We start from the raw sequence: 23,991 nt of genomic DNA, 5'->3' as shown, positions 1-23,991 counted from the left end.
TACCAAACTAAAATTCCAATTTTATCTCATGCTACTTTTGTGATATCTCATGTAAAATGAGATATAAAGAAAACTCCACAAACGATTGGCTGAAAAGCTGTCACATGGTGGTCACGCTAATACATTTGGGCGAATCAGAAGCCACTATTTATTAAAGTTGGATCTGTGAGTTGGATTCCCTCCGCACGTGGTCGTGAGCTTGGTCGTTTCTTTATATCTATGGTCGCTGTTTTGGTGTTTTGACAAGTTAACCTCTATTTTACATGTGGAAGTGTGAATTTGAAGCATAAAGTTATTGAAAATATAATTTAAAATGGTTCGCAAGAAAATAGATAACAGGATTAGGACATTAATTGAAAATGGAGCCAAGTTAGGACACAGAACTTTATTTGTGATTGTAGGAGATAAAGGCAGGGATCAGGTACTGTTTACAAAATCGGCAAAAATGTTGCGGTACACTAGTTATAAGTTTTGTTAATTTAATTGTATTGTTTCTCCTAAGGTTGTTATTTTACATCATATGTTATCTAAAGCTGAAGTTAAAGCGAGACCTTCAGTGCTATGGTGTTACAAGAAAGAGCTTGGTTTTAGTAGTCATAGGAAGAAACGCATGAAACATTTACAGCATAAAATACAAGCTGGCAAACTCAGTATAAATGAAGTAAGACAATAATTCACATTTTTACTCTATACAAATGTAAATTTCAATTTTCCAAATTTTTAGGATGATCCATTTGAACTGTTTTTATCATCAACCAAAATACGGTATTGTTATTATTCGGAAACCCATAAAATATTGGGTAACACTTATGGCATGTGCGTACTACAAGATTTTGAAGCTTTGACTCCAAATTTACTTGCTAGAACTATTGAGACTGTTGAAGGAGGCGGTTTAGTAGTATTGTTACTAAGGTATGAAAATATACTATAATTTTATATCGTCATTATTAAAATATATGTATTAATTTTATTTACAGAAGTGTGAATTCATTAAAACAACTTTATACAATGAGTATGGATGTTCATCAAAGATTTAGAACCGAAGCACATCAAGACGTTGTTTGTAGATTTAATGAGAGATTTTTATTATCCCTTGCATCCTGTAAAAGGTATGGGATGGTTTTATATTTTGTAAATTTAAACTCATGGATTTTTTTGTTATACAGGTGTCTTGTAGTAGATGATCAGCTTAGAGTACTACCTATATCTTCACATAATCTACATGTAAAGGTAGTGGAGGTTTCTCAAGAACCTGCAGAAAGTGAATCTGAATTAGCCGATTTAAAACAGCAATTAAGAGATACTCAACCTGTTGGTAATTTGGTTAATTGTTGTAGAACTTTAGATCAAGGGAAGGCATTATTGAAGTTTATTGAAGCTATTTCAGAGAAAACACTCAGGTATATTTGCAACTATTAACTGACGCCCATTTAAATAATTGTATTTCTTCTATTACTAGATCTACTGTGTCATTAACTGCTTCGAGAGGAAGGGGTAAATCTGCAGCACTGGGTTTAGCTGTTTCTGCGGCAGTTGCTTTTGGTTATTCGAATATATTTGTGACAAGTCCAAGTCCGGAAAATTTGAATACTTTTTTCGAATTTGTTTTTAAAGTAAGCTCAATTAGTGTCACTCACTCAAAAAGTCTCATCAAATGAACATTATTAATTTGTATACCGGGTGCGTCTCAAAAGTGGCTCACCCCTATAACTTTCTTATTTTTTCATATAAAAAAACGAGATTTAGTATGTTAGTTATATGGCATAAATTACGATTGATTTGACATATTCAATTGTTTTCGGGCATTTCCTGTTTCACCGGAAATGACTACAACTTTTGATTTTTAAATGGCACCATAGGTATTTTTTTACTTTATTCGATAGAAAATGACACTCTGAATCGAATGACATATCATATGTTAACTTTTGACATATTCGCTTAAAAACAAATTATATTTTAAATTTTAATCTAGAGTGCCATGGCTGTGTTAAAAATGTTAATAATAAGCAATATTAATAATAAATTAAGCAAGGAGCCTTGGAAAAATATATTTGATCGTTTAATGTTTTTAGTGTCTTGTCCTGGCTGATTAAAAGATGCTCAAATCGTATTTTTAATCATATCTCAATTTTTTCAAATGGAACGAGGGTGGCTCATTAGCATATTTGGATAAAGCATTTTTTTACGAATAATTTGATACCACACACTTGGTATTTCGAGTCAAATTGTCGTTATGAACCGCATGTTACAATTTCAAATACATACATACATATAGCCCTTACTCGCTAACGAGTATTCGACACACATAAAGAAGATGGTCACGCAAGGCGTTTTCCTTCATTAGCTTTTCTGTGACTGAAAAGCCCTATACGTGATGTTATTTGCCTACCGCACTCCGGGCATTCAAAAATCTCATTGCTTTGTTGCCTCTTTACTTTTTGGTTGTCGCTGTTAACTGAGTTTACAACTCTTCTCCATTGAGTTCTATTGTGAGTTGCTGTTTCCGACTCATCCTGCACGTTAATCCCCTTTAAGTTTTCGTGGAAAATGTCCTTGTACCTTTTCAGTTGTCCACCCGGCCTCCTCTTACCGTCTACAAGCTCACCGTAAAGCAGAGATTTTGGTATGCGGTTTTCTTGCATTCTGCGTACGTGACCAGCCCATCTTAAGCGGGATTTTGTAACCATGATTCCAATACGCTCGCAGTTAGCTTTTTCAAGGACCAATACGTTTGAGACATGATGGAACCACCGGATTCTTAAGAGTAGTCTAAGGTGTCTCTCTTGCAACTTGTTTAATGCGTTTATGTGTCGGCGGTACGGCACCCACAATTTCAAATAAACCATATGCGGAAATGTCAAAAGTTGACATATGTACATGGTTTGGTTTGGATTATTCACAGTGTCATTTTCTATCGAATAAAGTAAAAAATTAATTTGTCAATAATTTGTTCCAATAAAACCATCAAATTTGCTGTAATACATCAAAATATATATATATGTATTATATTTTTTTAATATTCTTATGAAAATTAAAAAAAAAACTATTGTGATGTGGGCAGTCTTAATATTAATGTTAAGGGGCACAAATTTTAAGTGGTATCTTTTTATTAGTGTTTTACACGTTAAAATCCAGACCAAGCAGTTTCAATAACTATCAGATGGGTGTACAAGTTATTTATCAAAACATAAAGCTGTGTATAACATTCATTTATGACTGAAATTCAGAGTGTTTCGTTTCAGATAATGGACATTTAAAAATATTTCCTTAAAAAATATAGAATATTGTTTTACAATTTTGGAACAGCAAATGTTAGTTCAGTTAAATGTGTAGAAAATTAAAATTGTCATATCTATTTCCAAAACCATTATTTCAATTTTGAGATTATTGTATTTTTTAAGTTAAATATCATGGCAAATTCATTGAGCAAAAAAATGCCGCATTACATTTAAAAGTGCGCTACGCTATCATTGGTCGTATTTTTTGTAAAAAATATTGAAGTGAAAATGTCACATAGAAAACACAATTTTCCAATTGACTTGAAATTTCGCATTTTTTATTTGATGAGTACTTTAATTCAACATTATTACAAAATAGTTTAAAACAAAGAGCCATTTTTAGGGGTTTGACGCATTAGAATACCAAGAACACATCGATTATGGATTGGTACAAAGTACAAATCCAGAATTTAATAAAGCCATAGTGAGAGTCAATATATTCAGGGATCATAGGCAAACTATCCAAGTAGGATTTTTGTATAAAAATATATTTTATAGTATTACATTTCAATATTTATTTTTTTAGTATATCCATCCTACAGATGCGCATAAGCTTTCTCAAGCCGAACTGGTAGTTATAGATGAGGCAGCTGCTATACCGTTGCCTTTTGTAAAAGCAATGTTTGGTCCATATTTGGTGTTTTTAGCATCAACTATAAATGGTTATGAAGGAACAGGTATTCACGTGTATTACCATTAAATTGGTTTTTATTAACGAAAATATTTCCGTTATTTTAGGAAGGTCTTTATCATTAAAATTATTGCAACAACTCAGAATTCAAACTGTGCCTGCTGGAGCTAACACAAACGTTGTAAATAAGAAGGACGCAGCTGCTGCAACAGGAAGAACTTTACACGAGGTTTGAACAGTATTTATTAACGTAATATGCTTTATTTATTTATATTTTTTGATGTTTTAGATCACTTTAGATGAACCCATACGTTATAAACCAGGCGATGAAGTAGAAACGTGGTTAACAAAACTTCTATGTTTGGACTCTACCTCTGTAGCTCCTATGATGTCAGGTAATTACTTCATCAGTTTAGTATATTTTTGTTTTTTAACATTTTATATTGTGGGCGGTAACTGCAAAAGCAGCTGAATATTTCGCCAGTAAAGTAGAAAAATAATCATATTTTTTTTGTAAAACGTCATTGAGTTTAGAATCCAATGGAAAGTAACTTCTTGGAAAACTCGTATTTTTAAATACGATACATTACATACGTGTAGTAAACCGATCATTTATGAAATCCACTTAAATTAACTAAATTATATATTTTTCTTGCATTTTAGCTTTTATTTACTCCTTGTCAAAGATCAGATGTCAAAGAATTTAGATACGTTAATTTGACTTACTTGCTTCAGTAGCGTATCGGATGTTTGTGTTAATAAATACTTATTATAACTTATCTATTTTTATTAGAATTATATATTTTTATAACAATTTTAATAACTACCAACATTTATTCACAACGTAAAATAAAACAACAAATTATTGAGTCTACCCCACGTCTACCCTACATCATAGTTTTACATTTTTTAAATAAAATTAGAACGGCACTGATAAACCGGAATTTAAGTCGGCCATATTTGAGGCCCATCGCGGTGGACCTAAGATTTTTGATATGCTCCTTCCTTAGTCTTCTTATTCAAAGGTTTTTCCCATCACTAGTTAAAAACAGCAACGGCCCAGCTACGTCGAAACACCGGTTCCCATTAGAACACCGAAGTTAAGTGACGTAAGGTGATACTAGTGGATGGAAGGGTGACCGGTTCGAAACTCTCTATCGTGCTGTTGTCCAAAAAAAAGGCAAAAGTGTAAAATCTATTGACACACACTGCTCATTCACGCCGGTTCGAGGCCGGATGAGATCGGATATCTCGTGAGTAAGAGTCGATTTAGACACTTGCCAAGTCGGTAGGCCATTGACCATGATATTGCCGAGGAGCGCGGTTCGGATTCCGCGTAAACAAAAGTAGGCCCCGTCCAGATTAGCCCTGGCAGCAAAAAGGAGACGTTAACTGAAATCTTTACTTTACTTTACTAGTTAAAAACAGCAAGAGACAACGCATGGCATATTTATGTACAAACCAATCTATAGTTAACTTAAAAAATATTAGAAACTTATTTTAGTGGAATAAATGGGCTGGCCATCGTCTGTCGAAATATTCCCTGAGTCGTAAAACAGAGTATATCCTCACTTTGGATATACTATATTATACAGGGTGCTACAAATTCGAGGTACGAGCATTGGTATCTCGGTAACCGTAATAGATACGAACATAGTTAAATTGGGACAAAGTTGCGTATTGAGATGTTCACCAAGATGCCATCAAAAAAGTTTTAAAAACTTCAAGGATTGCTGAGTTTTTTTGGAAAAAACGGATTTTTTTGAAAATCGATTTTATTTTTTCCTGTCGGTAGTTTTTAGAAAATCAAAAAACTAATTGCACATTCTCTTAGCCACTTTATTAGGGCTATCTGATAGTATTTTTAAATTTTCAAATTAACTGATAATTTGTAATATACAGAGAGGCCAATTTGATTTTTTTAAATACGGACCTTTATTTTTTATTTCAGATTTTGAAAGAACTCGGTCTCCTGAGTACAATGATATGCCACACTTTATACTTTTTTTTTAATTATTTACAATAATTTCAAGTCCGACTCTGGTTTCTTAAATTATTTGATCTGATTATATTCACCGCAATAATATTGATCAGCGCTAATTAACATTGAATAAGGAAAATCGAGCCAATTGGAAGGTTCAAATAAATAATAGCCGGGTCAGAAATTAAAAGATATTATTTTTAACTTATATATTGTGAATTTGAAATCTCAGTGTGCGATCTAATAATATGCATAATATTAATCGTAGTTATTATAAATAAATGAACTTCTACACACTAGTTTCTAATGTTCTACTTGTTCGAAAGGGTTACCACCCTCCCTGTTGCACAAATTTATTTTTTGTTCAGTTTTATTTATAGTTCTTTGAACTTTCTTCTTATAATTCAAAATACATTTTGTATTCTTTATTGTAAATGTTGAGATGAATTGATTTCACTTTTACAAATGACGTCAAGTAATGTAGCCCCTTGGCGATAGGTCCAGAAACCTCGCTGGACATTATACTGCTCTACCATTTCCAATTCATCTTCCGGGAAAATGATTTGATTGTTTATATTGTATTACCTATATTTATATTAATTATTTTATATTATTTTATTACATTTGATTTTCCGTATTCAATGTTTTACTCCACGTCATTGTTAAGTTTGAATGCTTATCAATATTATAACGATGAATAGATTAAATATTTAAAAAAAACAGAGCCGGACTTGAAATTAGTTTAAATAAATTGTGTTCAAATATCAAAACAAAAAAAAATATTAAGTGTAACATATCATTGTACTCAGAAGACCGAGTTCTTTCAAAATCTGAAATAAAAAATGCAGGTCCGTATTTAAAAAAAATTAGTTGGCCTCACAAAGGGTTATTTACGTTATCCTACGCTTGTAGCTAAATGATTAGATTTTATCCTTGTATATGAATTTTTAAAGTAGCTCAACCTAAGACGTTTATGGATGTAAAGCACCAGATGGCGGGGCGTATTTCACAGTCTTTTACTAGAGAAAAATATTTTTTGTTACTCTGAATTTTGAAGCGGCCAATAAAAACAGAGATATGCTATAAAAGCTGGTAATTATACAATTCGACCATTGTAAATACCCGACAAATTCCGCAAGGCCGACGAGGTCGATGTTTTTCACTGATAAGAAAAAAAAATGTTTGTTTAGATAATTTTCGAGATATTTTTTCTTTCTGAATGCACATTTTAAAGTATTTTATATTCTTTGTCCGCTTGATCTATTATACTGGTCGCACGTATCGAAGTTTTATTTCTTGTAGTTTTAAAATATTTTCTTGTTTCTTTGTAGTTGTAATGTAAAATTAGATTAATTTATTAAGTTTGATTATAATATTTAGTGTAGACTACCAGAAGTAATAATAAACAAGTTGTAATGTAAAATTAGATTAATTTATTAAGTTTGATTATAATGTTTAGTGTAGACTACCAGAAGAAATTTAGTAGTGTTTTTATATTTTATTTTGAAGTTAAGTAGTAGGTGAAGGGGTAATTTGGTTAATTTTTCTTTATGTTTGATTAATTAATAAGTTTGATAATTTGTTTAGTGTAGAATACAAGAAGTAGTTTGTGTAGTGTTCTTGTAAGAGATTATATTCATTTATTTTGTAGTTGAGTAGAAGGTGAAGGTATTTGGGTATTTTTTTCTTTTTGTTTTTCTTCTAATAATTATTGTAGTAGTTCTTTTAAATATTGTGATAGATACATTATAATCTTCCTTCTACTTTTCTGGTAGTTGAATATACGAAAAAAATCTGATCAAATTTATTTTAAATGAAATTAATCTAGTCTTATTAATTAATCAAATTAAACTAGTCAAATAATATTAATTGCAATCAATTATTAAAAAATATTAATTATTTTGGAAAATAACTTTTGAAATGGAGTATTATTGATAAAATTTAGCCAATTTTTTTTACCCAGTAGCGTATTTCAATATGATCTTATCATTTATCACTGTATAATAACTTTGTTGTGGCAGAAAAATATACCAGTTAGTTTCAAAATATTATTTTTTTTTCAAACGTCACAAAAGTATTAATTTTTGCGACGTGATTGACAATATAAAAAAGTCATTTTAACGCCTAGGCATAAAAGTAAAGCACTTTACGCCTAAGCATAAAAGTATGAAAATATATTATTAAAATGACATAAGTCTCAAATTCAACGAGCCGTAACCATAGTTTCTCGATATATAATTACTCATGGTACAAAGAAAACTTGAAAACAAGGTATGGTCGATAGCGTCTCCAATTTCGTTCAGTTTGCGCATATCGCCTGTGACGTCATATGCCATACAACAAAATATCCGTATTGTTCAATTGCCACTAATAAAAAAAGACCTAAAATAGGGAAGAATTAAATAACCCCTAAAGTTATGTAAAATCATCGAGCTGGACATTTGAAAAGTTATGACACATTATACACATTTATTATGTGTCATCTGTTTGAAAATTTGAAATTGGCGCGTGGAGCTTGCCGACCAATATTGCCGTTTATCACCTGTGACGTGGTGACCAACCTGCGCAATATCATACCTTGTTTTTTTTGTATCATGAAATTACTTACAAGGTATGAGTTTTAAATATTTTTATATTATTTGGAACGTTTGAAATTGTTTAAAACATTATTTGTGGCGTTTGAAAAAAATAGCATGTTTTATTCGGAGTAAAAATGACTTTTGTGCTTCGGCTGTATGTCAAACCTACAGTCTCGCCACGAAAAGTGTCATTTTTACTCCTAATAAAACAATATACTAGAAAATTTTATGGTTTAACGGGCTTTGTGAGTTAAAACATAATGATATTTTCAGTTTTTATAATTCTTGATCGAAAATAAACGGCGTCAGCGATGGCTATGAAATGAAGATCGCTGTTATTTTATATGTAAATTTATGTGGGAAATGTCGTCGATCGTCATTTCCCTGCCAACTGGACGCCGTTTTTTTTTCATATGGTACAAAGTTAAAGCAAACTTGGCTCTGACCATGTTTTACGCTAAGAAAGATTTCGTGTAATAAAGATTTTAAATGGTGTATTAAGTACATAATATTTATTTAAATGTCAAATAATATTATTGAAACAAGTGCCAAGTTTTATTTTTAATTAAGAAAAAAATTGTATAAACGTTTTGTTTTCAAAAAAAAATTTATCTTAAATTCGTAAAACCTCAATTTAGAATAAAATGATCGAAGAATGAAATAACATTTTATAGCCCTGGGTCAAATCGAAATAAAGTAAGTGTATGTAACTTTTTTTAAATATATTAATAATTACCAGTAATTAGCATTAATGTACCAACATATTGAAAATTGTTATTTCTTTGTTAAATACGGTTTAGAATCCTTAAAATAACAGCAAAAATATTCGAAAGTCAACAATAAAATAATAGTTTTGTTTAAATTTCTTAATCAGCTGAGCCCTATTATAGTTCGCAAACATCCGAGCTATATTATTACATTACTCTGAGGGAAATACCGCAAATAATCGATATTTTTGACTCCGCCCCTAATCACATGCTTCGTTCCTTTAAAGCTTTACGATTTGTTCCCCAGAGGCAGCACATTTTGTCGAGAGGTTGACCAACTTTAAGAATATATAAACAAGGATTTTATATAGTAATAGTGTTGGTGGATTACTAGAGTTATAATTTAAAATTATTTTCATATAGTATAGATAGGTACAAAGTGTCCCAAATATACATATAAAAATATTAAGTTGCATTTTTTAAATGGAACATCCCCATAAATTATTACATTTTTTGTTTCCAAGACTGAAATAAATATAACTTTTTGATTATATCTTACTATACACATAACGGTAATAACATGTTTAATGATCCTTATTTTTTAATTAGGCTGCCCACCACCTGAAAGTTGTGACCTGTACTACATTAACAGGGATACGTTATTTTGTTATCACAAAGCATCAGAAGAGTTTTTACAAAGACTTGTAGCTCTATATGTAGCTTCTCACTACAAGGTAAGCAATATGCCATGTTTTATGATTTTTTTGAGACCATATCAATTCCAGAATAGTCCAAATGATCTTCAAATGATGTCTGATGCTCCGGCCCATCATTTGTTCTGTCTGTTGGGCCCAGTCAATCCAAATAAGAAAACTTTACCAGAAGTGCTAGTATTCTTACAGGTCCGTTTTTTAAACATTTTTTGATAAAATTACTTAAAACTGTATTAAAATACTCTTTTAGATATGTTTGGAAGGAGAAATATCAAAAAACACGATTACCGATGGGTTTTCCAGAGGTAAAAAGGCATCGGGAGATTTAATTCCTTGGACCATTGGACAGCAATATCAGGACACTGATTTTCCTAAGCTGGCTGGAGCTAGGATTGTGAGAATAGCTACTCATCCAGATTATCAAGGAGTAAGTTAAATTACTACATTATTTTAAATTGAATTATCTTATAAATACTGTAATTTTTTTGAGAAATTTTTGGTGTAAAATTTTCAAACTAATTTTCAATCATTTTTAGATGGGGTATGGAGCCAGAGCTCTAGAATTGTTAAAGCAATATTATGAAATGAAAATTCCTAGTTTAGATGACGATCATATTTCTACAGTTCGGGAAAGCTTGGAAAACGTCGATGATGAGTCAGTAGGGTAAGTTTCTTAGTTTCTCAAATATAGTTAATTAACTATGCAAATGTTATTCTAAATAATCTATACCGGGTGCGTCTCGAAAGTGGCTCACCCCTATAACTTTTTTATTTTTAGGGTTCCGTACCCAAAGGGTAAAAACGGGAACCCTATTACTAAGACTTCGCTGTCCGTCTGTCACAAAGGTCTATCTTATGAACCGTTATAGCTAGACAGTTGAAATTTTTACAGATAATGTATCTATGTTGCCGCTATAAGAACAAATATTAAAAACAGAATTAAATAAATAAAAAAGTACTTTCGCTAAACATTATCTTTTAAGTAAGAATTTTACATAGAATCTTTCAAGTCCTCGGTGGCCGCGTGGTTAAAGCGTTAGGACTTTACGCTGCTATGACGTTGGAGCCGTAGTAAGGCAGGTTCGAATCCTAGTCAAGGCGACTTTTTTAATCGTTTTTTTTTAATTTTTACATATTTTTACATATTTATTTTTACTTTTTACATATTTATTATTGATTAATACAATTTTTAGTAATGTGTTTCTTCATTTTTTTTAAATTACTTATACGCGCATTCAAAATTTCAGCTAAATCGGAAAAAAAGTTTATAATAATATAGTGTCTAATGTTGTATAGATAATGAATGGTAAGTCGCACTTGACATTTTTTTTAGATAAAAAAACAGATTTGGTATGTTAAGATTATATAGTATAGCAAATCTCATTTTTTTTCAAAAACAAAAAAGTTATAGGGGTGAGCCACTTTTGAGACGCACCCGGTATACATTTTTTATGTATACTGTCGTGTTAAAGAAAAACGTTATTACTACAATTGTGTTCCAAAATTCGTCAACAAGTGTTCCAAAATTCGTCAAATTTTACATAGAATTTTAATTTCATAGAAAAATAGAGAAATCTGTTAAAAAAAGTTTTTTTCAAATTTCGTTATTCCAGTAGTCATATTTTCTGTCAGAATGATTTGTAAGCGAAATTACTGATTGCGAAGCATAGGTTCATAAAGGCTCTGATCTGGTCTAGATATTATTATCTAGAACGATAACATATAAAACGCCGACTCAGTCAAACACTGCCTATGTAAACTCTGTTCATTGAGAGAAGTGACTATATTCAAAAACAGAAATAAAAAATTACTGTTGAAATGGCAGATCAATGGCCGACACTGTCATTCTCTCGTTGAACAGACTATATTAATAATTTTATTCTTTGGGGTGTGTCTCAAAATTGTATAAAAAGAATCTGGAACTATAATGAACCGTATTTTTTTAGTTTGTTGGAAGAAGCCATTGAACCAAGGAAAACCCTACCGCCTCTCTTGTTAAAGCTTAATGAAAGACCACCAGAGAAATTGGATTACCTTGGCGTGTCTTTTGGACTAACTGAACAGTTACTTAAGTTTTGGAAGAAGTAATTTATATCTCTTATTCACAATTTAAGGATGCTAATAAATATTAAACTTCTAGGGCAAAATTTGTACCTGTTTATTTAAGACAGACCACAAACGATTTAACCGGTGAACATTCTTGTATTATGTTGGACGTTTTAAATGCTGACGAAAGACAAGATAGTTCGACGTGGCTCAGTGCTTATTGGACAGATTTTCGAAGGAGATTTATCAACTTGTTGGCGTATCAGTTTAGTAAATTTTCGCCAAGTTTAGCTTTGGGAGTTCTGACAAATAAAACAGTAAAACTACACACTACAGGTATGTTAGACATTGTCATAGTTATTATATTTTGATTTTAAATAGTTTTAACAGTGTTGATAGCAGAACTCATATCTAAGATATTATTAGTAGGTTTTAAAAAATATTAATATTTTTTTAGATTTGACCAGGCAAGAACTAGATATGTATATAACGAGGTATGACATTAAAAGGCTGGAGATGTACAGTAAAAACTTGGTGGACTATCATTTAATAATGGATCTTTTACCTACGTTAGCTAGGTTATTTTTCCTGAACCAAATGGGTGATGTGCAAATGTCGGCAGTTCAGTCAGTAAGTGTTTTTTAAACTGTTCTTTTAAATACGAGTTTGAATTGTCATAATGTTAGAAGTTTTTGAAAGTTTGAAAACAAATAGGTAATCTGTCCTGATAAGATAATTAATATTTAGTTCGATTATTAGATAATAAAACTTAGTTCTTGTCACTTTTGGGATTAAGCCCACGGCCACACAGAAAGCGTTTTTTGCGTGTCAAGCGGTTTTTGCGATTTTACCGTTTGAAGCGTTTTTTTCGATTTATGTCCATTAAAAACACGCAAAAGAAGCGGCAGGTCTGCAGTATCTATCAAGAAGTCAATTAGTAACGTCGCAAGCTCGTGGACGAAAAAAAATATATGCCCGGATTGAATCGTGGACGGGCCGGGGCATATATTCGGCGACAAACACAATCTACTGCTAATGCCAGTGGTGTGTGTAAAAATAATAATTGTTATTTGCCATTTATTTTACGAATTTTAGTTTATTTGGTAATTTTTTTATGTTGTAGTTTTGTGGTTACTTGTTATAATTATAATATAATAATATAATATAATAAATAATTATAATTATATAATAGAATAGTAAATATTACTAGTTGCTAACGCAATTTTAAGACATGATTTATGAAATTTTTTGAACTACTTTACGCGCACTGGCCGTGACACGAGCCAGCGAGACGGCTCTGACACACGAGCTAGTTGTAACGAAACGTGTTAACGGCTTATAAATACGTAGTGACGCGACGTGTATTTGTGAGCAGTCCACGTATTTATTAAAAATACTGATATTTTAATACAAATTTTGTAAAAGTGAATCAAATTATTACGTGTAAAAAACCATGCATTACACGTAAAAAACTATTTTTTACGCGTGTAAAACTATTTGTTACTGGTAGAAAACTGTTTTTTACGCGTATAAAACTTCTTGTTACTCGTAGAAAACCATTTTTTACACACAAAAAGCTATTTTTTACCTGTAAAAATCTATTTGTTACAAGTAAAAGACGATTCACGCTGAAAACGCAAAAAACGCTTTCTGTGTGGCCGTGGGTTAACTTAACACTAAGAACTTTTTATCACCATCTAAAACAATACTTCGTTTAGTACATTTAACTATTTTTTTAGGTAATTATGTTAGGGTTAGGACTCCAACATAAAACTGTAGATGCTTTGGCAGCTGAATTGGACTTGCCCTCATCACAGCTTTTGGGTTTATTTAACAGAATGATGCGAAGGTAATGAATTGCATTACTTTAGAAATATATTTTATTTTTTTCCATACGAACTGTTAAAATTGCCTTATGCCTAAATAGTACTTTAACCGCAAGGGTTGATTAAATGATACTTTAACAGCGAGGATAGGTTAAAAACTTTATTTCTTCTTGCACGTTTTTTAATTGTTTCCATTTTTGTATTCCTTTTCATAACTTATTCGGGATTTAAACGGAAGTGGTTTGGATATGGCGTTTGTCGCCTCAGCCTGAATATCTGTTGGTAATTTACTTATTTCGTTGTGAGCCATTTCTGGTTCCAATCTATGGCTCCAATTCAGCAGCCGACACGAAAGAGAATTAAAAAATATTGACTCAAAACCATCTCAAAACTGACAACCATCTGACAACTAAAGAGACAGCTTTATTTATTTATCAAATTCATAGATAAAAGAAAATAATCTACTATTAAGATAGATATGAAACTTAATAGTAAAATTTTGGGTCAAGCGCCCCTCCGTGTTTTTAGTGGAGACTACGTTTAACCCAGCGCCTTCGCCTTTTCTGCTGTAAATGTTTTTTATGTTTATATTTGAATTCAAAGGATTTATTTTTAAAGTTACACTGATATATTAGTATATCAGAGTAACTTTAATAAAACATAAGAATATATATATATATATTTTACAATTTATTTTTTGGTTTATTTTACAGAGTTTCATGTAAATAATCGTAAGTCGACTGGCTGTCTAATGAATAGACCGAGATTTATATATTTTAAAGCGAACGAAAAAAAAATCAAACAACGAATACATACCATATATTTTTCTTTTATCTAAGATACATACCTTATCGTCTTTTGGAAACACGTACAATTTTGCAGTTTTTTTAGTTTCTTTGCAAGATGCAACACAACAAGAAAACACCATTTTTACAGTTAATAAATAATAAAACTATTTCTGACTATGATATTTAAAATTTAGATAGATAGGAAATTAAAAAACAAACGAGTATTTGCAAACGCAGGCCCAAATTCAATAAAAATCAAAATTTTTCCTGCGAAAATCAGGCTTTTTTCACTGAAAAGGTAGTTTCATAGATAAATGAAACAAGTTTAGATTGGAAAGTGCCCATAAGGACAATGTAAACACTATTTGGCGCTATTCTTGTAATGGTCGCGACCCAAAACTTTTGAAAATTTCGGAGCGGTTCGGCTTTTTCCGGAATTATATCGCCAAATAGTGTTTATTCAAATTTATTATTATTTTCTTTTAATTTTATAAATAAAATACAGTGTGTTGCATACAAGAAACTTTATTTTATATAAGGACATGTATGAAATACCTATAAAATATTGGAAACCGAGGTTATGCCAGGATCCACGATGGTTTTTGCAGTTCACAGTTCACAGGACAGCTTTTTAAGTTTTTAATGCCACTTTTTCACAATTATCACCGGTTGGAGTAAATAAAACTTGAATTAAACTCACAAGATAGCAATAATTACTTTGAAAATGGACGCTATAAATATTTTTCGGAATTTCTTTAACGAGAGCGGTTTAGATTTTGCAAGACTTTATGATTTTTGAAGATTCTGACTTTGACAAGAGAAAATTATTTCTGTTTTTGTTTGTCGTTGTTCTTAGCGACCGCTATAGCAGCGCCAGATCGCATATAACGGTCGCGACCCAAAATAATTTCGCGACCCAAAATTTTTACGGGCTTTCCAATCTAAACTTGTTGCATTTATCTATGGGTAGTTTTTGATTTATCAGCAGTCATTGTTAAGTTGACAATATACAGGGTGTTTTCGAATTAGTCTAAAAAAATTATGGTGTGATTCCTCATGTTCTTAAAACAATTTTTATATAACCATTGGGTCTAAAGTACTTCCTTTCTGATCTACAGGGTGTTAAAAATTTAAAAAAATCCATTTTTTTGCTTAACATAAATGGTACACCAGTGCTTTTTTAAAGAAAATCTATTTTTTTCTTGACTGGCCATCCTTTTCCAACAAAATTGATCTTTTGAGTTTTTCTTGTTCATCAAACGGTTGTGGAGAAAAAAATAAATATACTTATTAAGAGCCCGCCTTAATTCGTTCTCTAACGATTTTTTATTTTTTAGATTTATTAGGAAACACCCTGTATATGCATATCACAGGCAACCAAATAAACTAGTAACCTCTAAAAATTATTTTTCCTACCACTAGCGACATACCGTGTTTTTAGTGTGTACTAAATTATTTTATGAAAATTTCACCATATAAGTTTCCAGGCAATGATCAAATTACATAGAAACTAACGCCAACCACTGCACAATATTTTTTCTACTCGTAATAAATTCCTTGAAACAATAATTTCTGAATATTTTTTAAAACGTAACTCGCTATGGAAAAAAATATTTATACACGACGATAAAATACCATTTTATCGTCTTGTATAAAAAATAACTATTATTCTAGAAATATATTTATCTACCTTCTCACTTTATCAATATTGTAGATGTGAACAATACTTAAATTCGGTACTTGAAAGAGATATCGAGAATTCTCTTCAGCCTCAAAAAGATGTTAATCTAACTCCTGTAGCCAAAAGTATGCAGGATGAACTGGAAGAGGCAGCCAAAGAATTGCAAAAGAAACAGAAAAAGGTAATTTTGTTGACTGGTATTAACCTTAAACCCTAGATCATATATACTTACGTGAATAAGTAAATCACTATGGAAACTGTCGCAAACATATCAACGACTCCCATTTATCTTCTTTTTTCGTTGCACACGCGGTGCTTCTACTCTGTCTATCCTTGTCGAGGACCTAGCGTCCACGGACCAAACTTAAACGTTAATTTTAAAAATTTGATTTGTAAAATGTGTATATTTGAAAAATAAATTGGATGTTTACTGTCACAAAAATTAAATTATATATAAAATACTACTAACCAGAAAGTATCCAATCCATGTGGTTTAATATAAATAAAAGAATAACTGAATAATTATGCCTATGAAAAGATAATTCGGGGACTTTATATTGCAACTTCCACACACCAAACACTTTCTAGTTATTTTTACCAGTATTTATAAAGTCCAACGAAAAAAAAATAGAACTAAGTTGCACAAACTTAAAGCGGTCCATAAAAGACTAATTAATACAATTTGTAAAATAAAAAAACAAGCGTCGTTACACAATGGAAATAAGATTATGACAACATGATTATGACAATATGATGACAATGAAAAGTTGGTTTTCACAACAATGTATAATTTGTACTTTCTAGACCATATAAAATTGTGATTATTTAGGAAATATGTATGTGCAACTTAAAATGCGCATGCGCAAAGTAAGGTCCTCGGAGAAGACGGTCCTCAGAAAAAGAGGAACGTTTCATAAGTGCAATAAAGAAGGTTTGAAAATGGCATGTCGTGATGTTGGAGACATATTTTTTAATGCTAAACTTATGGCGTTGATTTATCCACGTGAGTATATATATGATCTAGGCCATAAACTTTTCAAAATGTTTATACTTTTACCAAATTTGTCATATATGTATTTTCAAGATTTCAATTATGCTTGTATATATTTTCATTTTCTTTGTCACTAATGTAATTTTCATATATTTCAGGAACTGGAAAAACTTAAAAAAGAAAACTTGGAACAATTTGCCATAAAAGGTTCTGAAGACGAATGGAGTAAAGTATTAACGGGAAAAAGCAAAAAGAGTATAGTTTCAGTAAAGAGGTAAGTTAATTCACAATTTAAGAAAAAATAAAAATACTGTATGATCGGATAAATCGACGTCACGGTAATAATACACGTTAAAATTCCAATATAAAAATATATTTAAATACAAAAATATTTTACTTAATACAAATTTTGAACTTGAAACACACATCTTGAAACACCTTCAAGATGACTTTATAGATCTTCTGAATAATCCGATAGGATCTAGTTTTCTAGACAAAAACAGCGATGTTTGGTTAAAATTTTTCTTTTGTATAATTTTGTAACTTTGCAACAAGTTTGGTATCATAAAAAATGATTTTTTACGATTATTTGCCGCCATGACAGTTGTTGCATGACATATGTCAAAATATTTTTCAGTTCTTATTGGATATGCTGAGATTCCGATCTTTTTCGCGTATCATGCATGACAGTACTCTTGCCTGTCGTATGTCAAGTCTTATATTCTCTAGCTTGATGGACTAGAGCGATAATAAACTGTAACTATCAAAAAAATTATCTATGGTAATCGCAAAACAATTTCCGATGCACGTGATCAACGTTGAGTGACAAGCGATGGCGACAGCGCTACCAAATTGTTATGGATTTATCAGATGAATCTTAATTTAAAATTGACAATATATTTATTATATCATTTTTTAAAAAGTTTTACGTTTTATTTTTAATTTAATAACTAATATTTTAGTAATTAATTGATTTATTTTATAGGTTATTTTACTTATTATTGGCAAAAACTAGTCCATTATGAAGATTATTCTAAGCGTTATTATGGGTTATTTATTTATTTATTGATGTACATCTGACAACGCCATAAGTGTTAATAACAAGTAAGAGGGTGCTATAATATAATACACAAACTAATAATCACAGAATTTAATAAAAACTAATTTTGAAAGTGGTATAATGTGCTTATCAATCAAACTTACTTCTCTGACTGCAGTCAAGGGTAATAAAAGACCTTTATTGTCACGTTCCCGTTCAAATTGTTTATCAGGGAAGCTACAAGCTCTTTGTCTGGAATGTTTAAATGCTTTGGCATATTTTCAACACACAATTTCAAGAAATCCAATATAAAAACTCGAAATTTTAGCTCTTAAAAGAACTGTTTGTGCTTAAAAGTGCAATTTAAAAAAAATACGAAAATAGGCAAAAAACGAGAATTGCTCACAAAGATTCAACAAGACGATATTATACAAAATAATGACTGACATTAGGATAATTGTCAAATAATAATGGACAACATTGCTGAACCCGGCGCCATGTGAGCAACATAGCGATAATAAAATTCGGTTTAAACTAATTTTTACAGCTTTAATCTAAATAAAATATCTGTTACAATCATTTGCTCGATAAAGTAAAATGAAGAGCTGCTCGGTATCTTAAATTATACAACAAATTTAAGCATTTTTGCCAAAATTTCATTTAGTCAGGTTTATAGACCTTAATGTCAATGTCGATATGATTGATGACGTGCATCGGAAAATGTTTTGCGATTACTATATAGTAATGAAAACTAGAACTGAAATGGTACTTCTATGCTTACTGTGCCGTTTTTATCTAATTATATGGTATTCATTTTGTTAAAATTATTCATATATTATACAACGTATAATATTATTATATCATATCGATTATTATATACGATAATTGTAGCACTAGTTTTTTTAGTGCTACTGAAAATACTATTAATTCATGTAGTTCAAGCCTTCAAGAACTTTCAATACAAAATGATTAATTACTGAATATAAAAAAAATATGATTAAATGTTTGCTTTAGTGGCGAAAAAAGGATGTTTGAGGAGAACGGCAAGGACATAGATGTCGATGAAAGTCCAACTAAAAAGAAGAAAAAGACAAAAAATAAAAATAAAAAGCTATCATAAGAAATCAATATTATAATTCTGTTGTACAGACGTTTTTATATATAAGAAATAAAACAAATTATTTATACGTGTTATGAAGTATTTATTTAGTTACATCCCTAAATTACTTTATTAGATATAAAAATATTTAAGTACATGTAAGTAATATGTAGAGCGTATTATAGGTTATTCGAGTATATTAACCCATACGATCGAAAAAAACGTCAGAGTTGTCAACGTTCGTAAAAACAGTGCACTGTTTTTTTTTCGATCGTACGGATTTGTCTTCTACGGGAAAAACGGACGTGCGACATTTGTTTTTCCATTGAAGATTCAAGTTTGGCAATATAAAAAATCAACAATATAATCAATAGAAGACAACCAAACTAACGTAATTATCACAGAGACAATTTTAAAACTTACAGCATACAAACTAATACAATTTTGACATAATATTGTATAACAAATTGGGAACTATTGCACATATTGAGAAAAACATACAGTGGTGATTTTAACTCAGACAAAATAAATAAGTAGAGAGGTATCTTATAAAAACGTTATTAAACCTAAATAAAAGCTTTGTAACGCATGTTTCACAACATCAGGCGTCCTGATTTTTATTTTTTACACCCTATAAGACTTGTTGAATGTAAACCATAGTCAAGATGCTTGATTCATTAATATATTTAAATCCTCTAAATTTACTTATTTCTCTGAGTCTATAGCATATTTTATTGTGAATAAAAATAGAAGACATTTTGGACGTTTATTTATTCAATAGATATTAAATATTTTTTAAAAGGGTTAAGGTTTAAAAATAGATATATTGTAAAAATTGGCACTTTTATGTATTAAAATCTATGGAAGAAATTGTTAAAATGTTTAAGTATATATATATATATATATATATATATATATATATATATATATATATATATATATATATATATATATATATATATATATATATATATATATATATATATATATATATATATATATTTTAAATATAATTCACAAAATAGGTGCATAATACCGTATGATCGAAAAAAAATGGCGTCCAGTTGGCTGGGAAATGACGATCGATGACATTTCCCATATAAATTTACATATAAAATGACAGCGATCTTCATTTCCCAGCCAACTGGACGCCGTTTTTTCTCGATCATACGGTATATTAACATTGGTTCTTTATTATATGTTATCATGATTATCAGTCTTTGTAGATTATTAATTATAGTCCAAAAGTATTCCTTATAAAAATATTTTAGTCTTATTCAAAGAGATAATTCTGTCATATTTTATATTAAGTTTGTAATTTAATGCAGTTTGTCAATTTTGCAAATTTAACACCAGAAAAAAATGTTGTTTATTATATTTCTCAATAAACAGAAAACAACTTTACATTAACAAAGACCAACGTAATATTCAAATTTTGAGAATGTACAATTATTACTGATATGGATGCACCAACAATCAAGAAATTCGATAGAAAAGAAAGAGAGTAGGTAATCAATTATATTTTTAGAAATTTTAGGCATTATTTATTTAAAAATTTTAGAGTGCCTTTAAATATTAAAAGTAATACAACTACTTAATAATATATTTACGAATAAGATAAAACCTAACAATTAAAAATACTGTACAATATATAATACAACAAAAAATGTTCTAGTAAATCTAAGGTTCTAGTAAGTCTAAGGGTGCGTCTCAAAAGTGACTCACCCCTATAACTTTTTTATTTTTTTAGATAAAACAACGAGATTTGTTATGTTAGAATATGACATCAATTGGGATTGATTGACATATTCAATTGTTTTCTGTCATTTCTGGTTTCACTGGAAATGACTACAACTTTTGATTTTTAAATGGCACCCTCGGTATTTTTTTACTTTATCCGATAGAAAATGAACTCTGAATAGAATGACATATTATATGTCAACTTTTGACATTTTCGCATATGGTTTATTTGAAATTGTAACATGCGGTTCATAACGACAATTTGACTCGAAATACCAAGTGTGTGGTACCAAATTATTCGTAAAAAAATGCTTTTTCAAAATATGCTAATGAGCCACCCTCCTTCCATTTGAAAAAATTGACATATGATTAAAAATACGATTTGGGCATCTTTTAACCGGCCAGGACAAGAGACTAAAAACATTAGACAATCAAATCTATTTTTCCAAGGCTCCTTGACAGTCATGGCACTTTAGATTGAAATTTTAAATACAATTTATTTTTGAACGAATATGTCAAAAGTTGACATATGATATGTTATTCGATTCAAAGTGTGATTTTCAATCGAATAAAGAAAAAAAATACCGAGGGTGCCATTTTTAAATCAAAAGTTGTAGTCATTTCCGGTGAAACAGGAAGTGACCGAAAACAATTGAATGTTAATCAATCCCAATTTATTGCATATTCTAACATACCAAATCTCGTTTTATCTGAAAAAATAAAAAAGTTATAGGGGGTGAGCCACTTTTGAGACGTACCCGGTATGTAAAGTAAGTAGAGTAAAAGTTTATGGTAATAGTATTGTGAGTTAATATAATAACAGACTTGAAACATATCTATATGAGTATCTACTATAATCTCTAAAAAAACGACTAATTATCTAGAAAATTTCATTCTAAATATACGAAATGTTTCTAATATTCAATAAATTATATAAGATTTTGGCAATCTTAAAAATATTCCTACGTATAATCTAAACGAGATAATGAAGTTATATAATGCTCTACTGTCAAAAATATTGAAGTGTGTTGTATTAAAAGACATTATATAGGTTTCTATGGAATATATGTCAAATATATAAAAAAAATGGTAGGCTCTTAACAAACTTGGCTAGTGCGATTAGATCACATCCCTGATTCAGCTATACCTTCGTCATCTAGTAAAAAAAAGAAGAAATATTATTGAGATGTGCTGCAAATTTTTATCATATTTTGTTTTTGAAATGTTTCCAAACACGTGCTAGCATTTAATCCTTTCATTTATAACTATTTATTAAACTTGAAGATCTAATATCCTATTAAAACTGATATGAAATGACACTGATATGACATTTGAGACGTCAAAGATCGATGTGTATGCTATACATACTAGTTTTTGCATGCATCGAAATTGGTATTAAAGTTATTGGCATGCACTTTTCCATTACTTGAACAACTGAGAAACGTACATAATCAACAAAAATATTAAGCATTTTAAGGGTTAAGAATTTTTTTTTAGTTTTCGACGATAAAAGAAGACACCGCGTTACATAAACATATTAAGGAAGGAGTCTATAGCATTCTAATGAAAAAACGTTTAGCATTTTTTGTTGGTTAGGCAAATTTGATTACAAGTAAGGACCACTGACAAAACAGTTTCGACGATTTTGGACACGGAATCGATGTCATGGAAATGCTCTTGTCATATTTATTTGACTTAATACATTTAAATTTGAGTCTTTGCGTATTTGGCAGTCAATGGTTTTATGCAAAGTGTACAAATTTTTAAAAACAATGCCAGGACTTAAGTTACAGCGAGATCGTTGTGACTCTTAGAAATCGATTAAACGAATTACTGGTTAAATTTGAACTGACAAGGGCTAAAGAATTATACATCAGCCGCTTTTCGTTGATTCGAGCTTTAAGAAAACATAATAAAAATTGGATATTTTGCGGGTGTAACTATACAGGGTGCTACAAATTCGGGGTACGAGCATTAGGATCTCGGTAACCGTAATAGATACGAACATGGTTAAATTGTGGCAAAGTTGTGATTTGGGATGTTAACCAAGTTCGTATCTATTACGGTTAACCAGATACCAATGCTCGTACCTCGAATCTGTAGTACTCTTTATTGTTATACATAAAATTAATAATTAATTGATATTTAGAAGAGTTAGTCTTAAGAGCGTTTTAGTATCAGACACTGAAAAAAAATTAAGGAAGGAGTATATCAACATAATAAGCGAGACTTCGGAGGAACTTTAATTGCTGACTTAAATTCTGGTTAATTAACAAAGTTATGTAAGAATAATCAAAATTAATAACATGTTAAAATATAAAGTTTTTTCTAATGAGAGGTTACACAACAGTGACAGTTGCTATTTGTCATTTTATTTCATAAGTAAATTGTATTATCTCTCATTTTTTTAAAGTCGTCTGGAGAAATCTTTCCTGACTCGCTGAACAGACTCAATAATATGCCGAATAATGTCTTTTTAATAGAACGGGCTTATAATAGACGTACTCCGCCATCTTCTGTAATTGACAGCTCACGTTAGGCACGCTTATAGCTTATTTGTAATAATAATTGATGCCTATTGTAAATCAGAATCAAACTAAACATTATAGAATATAAATTCAATGGAAAATAGTGGGAAAATAGCATTTTCAAATGTAGAAAGATATTGAAATAGGTATATTGAAAATACTTCTATCGAAATGTAAACAAAAATATAAAGAACAAATGGGTCAGCCCTTTTTTTATAATAATCAATGAGTTAATTTCTATTTAGTAACAAAAATATAGATCCTGTACTGGAACAACTCGATATCACTTATTACATTTGGAAGTCCTGATAAATGTCAGAATTCGTTAACTCTAAACGAATATGTTGGTTTACTACTCTAACCA

The 23,991-nt window shown here is 30.2% G+C and overlaps 2 protein-coding genes across 4 annotated transcripts in view; one reads left to right on the top strand and one right to left on the bottom strand.

Annotated features, from left to right (window-relative positions):
- Window positions 1-219: 219 nt before the first annotated feature.
- Window positions 220-19,447, top strand: LOC115891157 (RNA cytidine acetyltransferase). Of its 2 annotated transcripts, none has more exons than XM_030911558.1 (21): window positions 220-421; window positions 503-661; window positions 725-912; window positions 978-1,109; window positions 1,167-1,400; window positions 1,460-1,613; window positions 3,622-3,744; window positions 3,805-3,955; window positions 4,017-4,138; window positions 4,199-4,304; window positions 9,786-9,910; window positions 9,962-10,078; window positions 10,140-10,316; window positions 10,426-10,553; window positions 11,836-11,973; window positions 12,030-12,271; window positions 12,393-12,565; window positions 13,675-13,784; window positions 16,264-16,411; window positions 17,380-17,495; window positions 19,275-19,447. In XM_030911558.1, exons 1-21 carry the CDS (start codon window positions 314-316, stop codon window positions 19,378-19,380), a joined length of 3,057 nt encoding a protein of 1,018 aa, XP_030767418.1. In that variant the 5' UTR covers window positions 220-313; the 3' UTR covers window positions 19,381-19,447. The 2 variants fall into 2 exon arrangements, with proteins under 2 accessions (XP_030767418.1, XP_030767419.1); XM_030911559.1 differs by lacking the exon at window positions 19,275-19,447 and adding an exon at window positions 19,167-19,265.
- Window positions 19,448-21,771: 2,324 nt separating this feature from the next.
- Window positions 21,772-23,991, bottom strand: part of LOC115891163 (tyrosine-protein phosphatase 10D) — a gene marked incomplete at its 5' end in the record, with an annotated part of 45,215 nt that continues 42,995 nt past the window's right edge. For both annotated transcript variants that reach the window (XM_030911568.1, XM_030911569.1), the window contains 1 exon segment: window positions 21,772-22,255. Coding sequence is in view for 1 of the 2 variants with exons in the window: in XM_030911569.1 (XP_030767429.1) it covers window positions 22,224-22,255 (32 nt within the window).

This window comes from Sitophilus oryzae, unplaced genomic scaffold, assembly GCF_002938485.1.
Source record: "Sitophilus oryzae breed Bouriz unplaced genomic scaffold, Soryzae_2.0 scaffold_969_pilon_pilon, whole genome shotgun sequence".
Classification (NCBI taxonomy): domain Eukaryota; kingdom Metazoa; phylum Arthropoda; class Insecta; order Coleoptera; family Curculionidae; genus Sitophilus; species Sitophilus oryzae.
Note: the sequence above shows the minus strand (reverse complement) of the source record. Positions and strands in the feature narration are given on the sequence as shown.

Coding starts and splice junctions, on each gene's coding strand:
- LOC115891157 (XM_030911558.1), top strand. CDS start 314: ATGGTTCGCAAGAAAATAGATAACAGGATTAGGACATTAATTGAAAAT. Junction 4,305..9,785: donor TGTAGCTCCTATGATGTCAG/GTAATTACTTCA, acceptor TTTTTTAATTAG/GCTGCCCACCACCTGAAAGT. Junction 10,317..10,425: donor CTCATCCAGATTATCAAGGA/GTAAGTTAAATT, acceptor AATCATTTTTAG/ATGGGGTATGGAGCCAGAGC.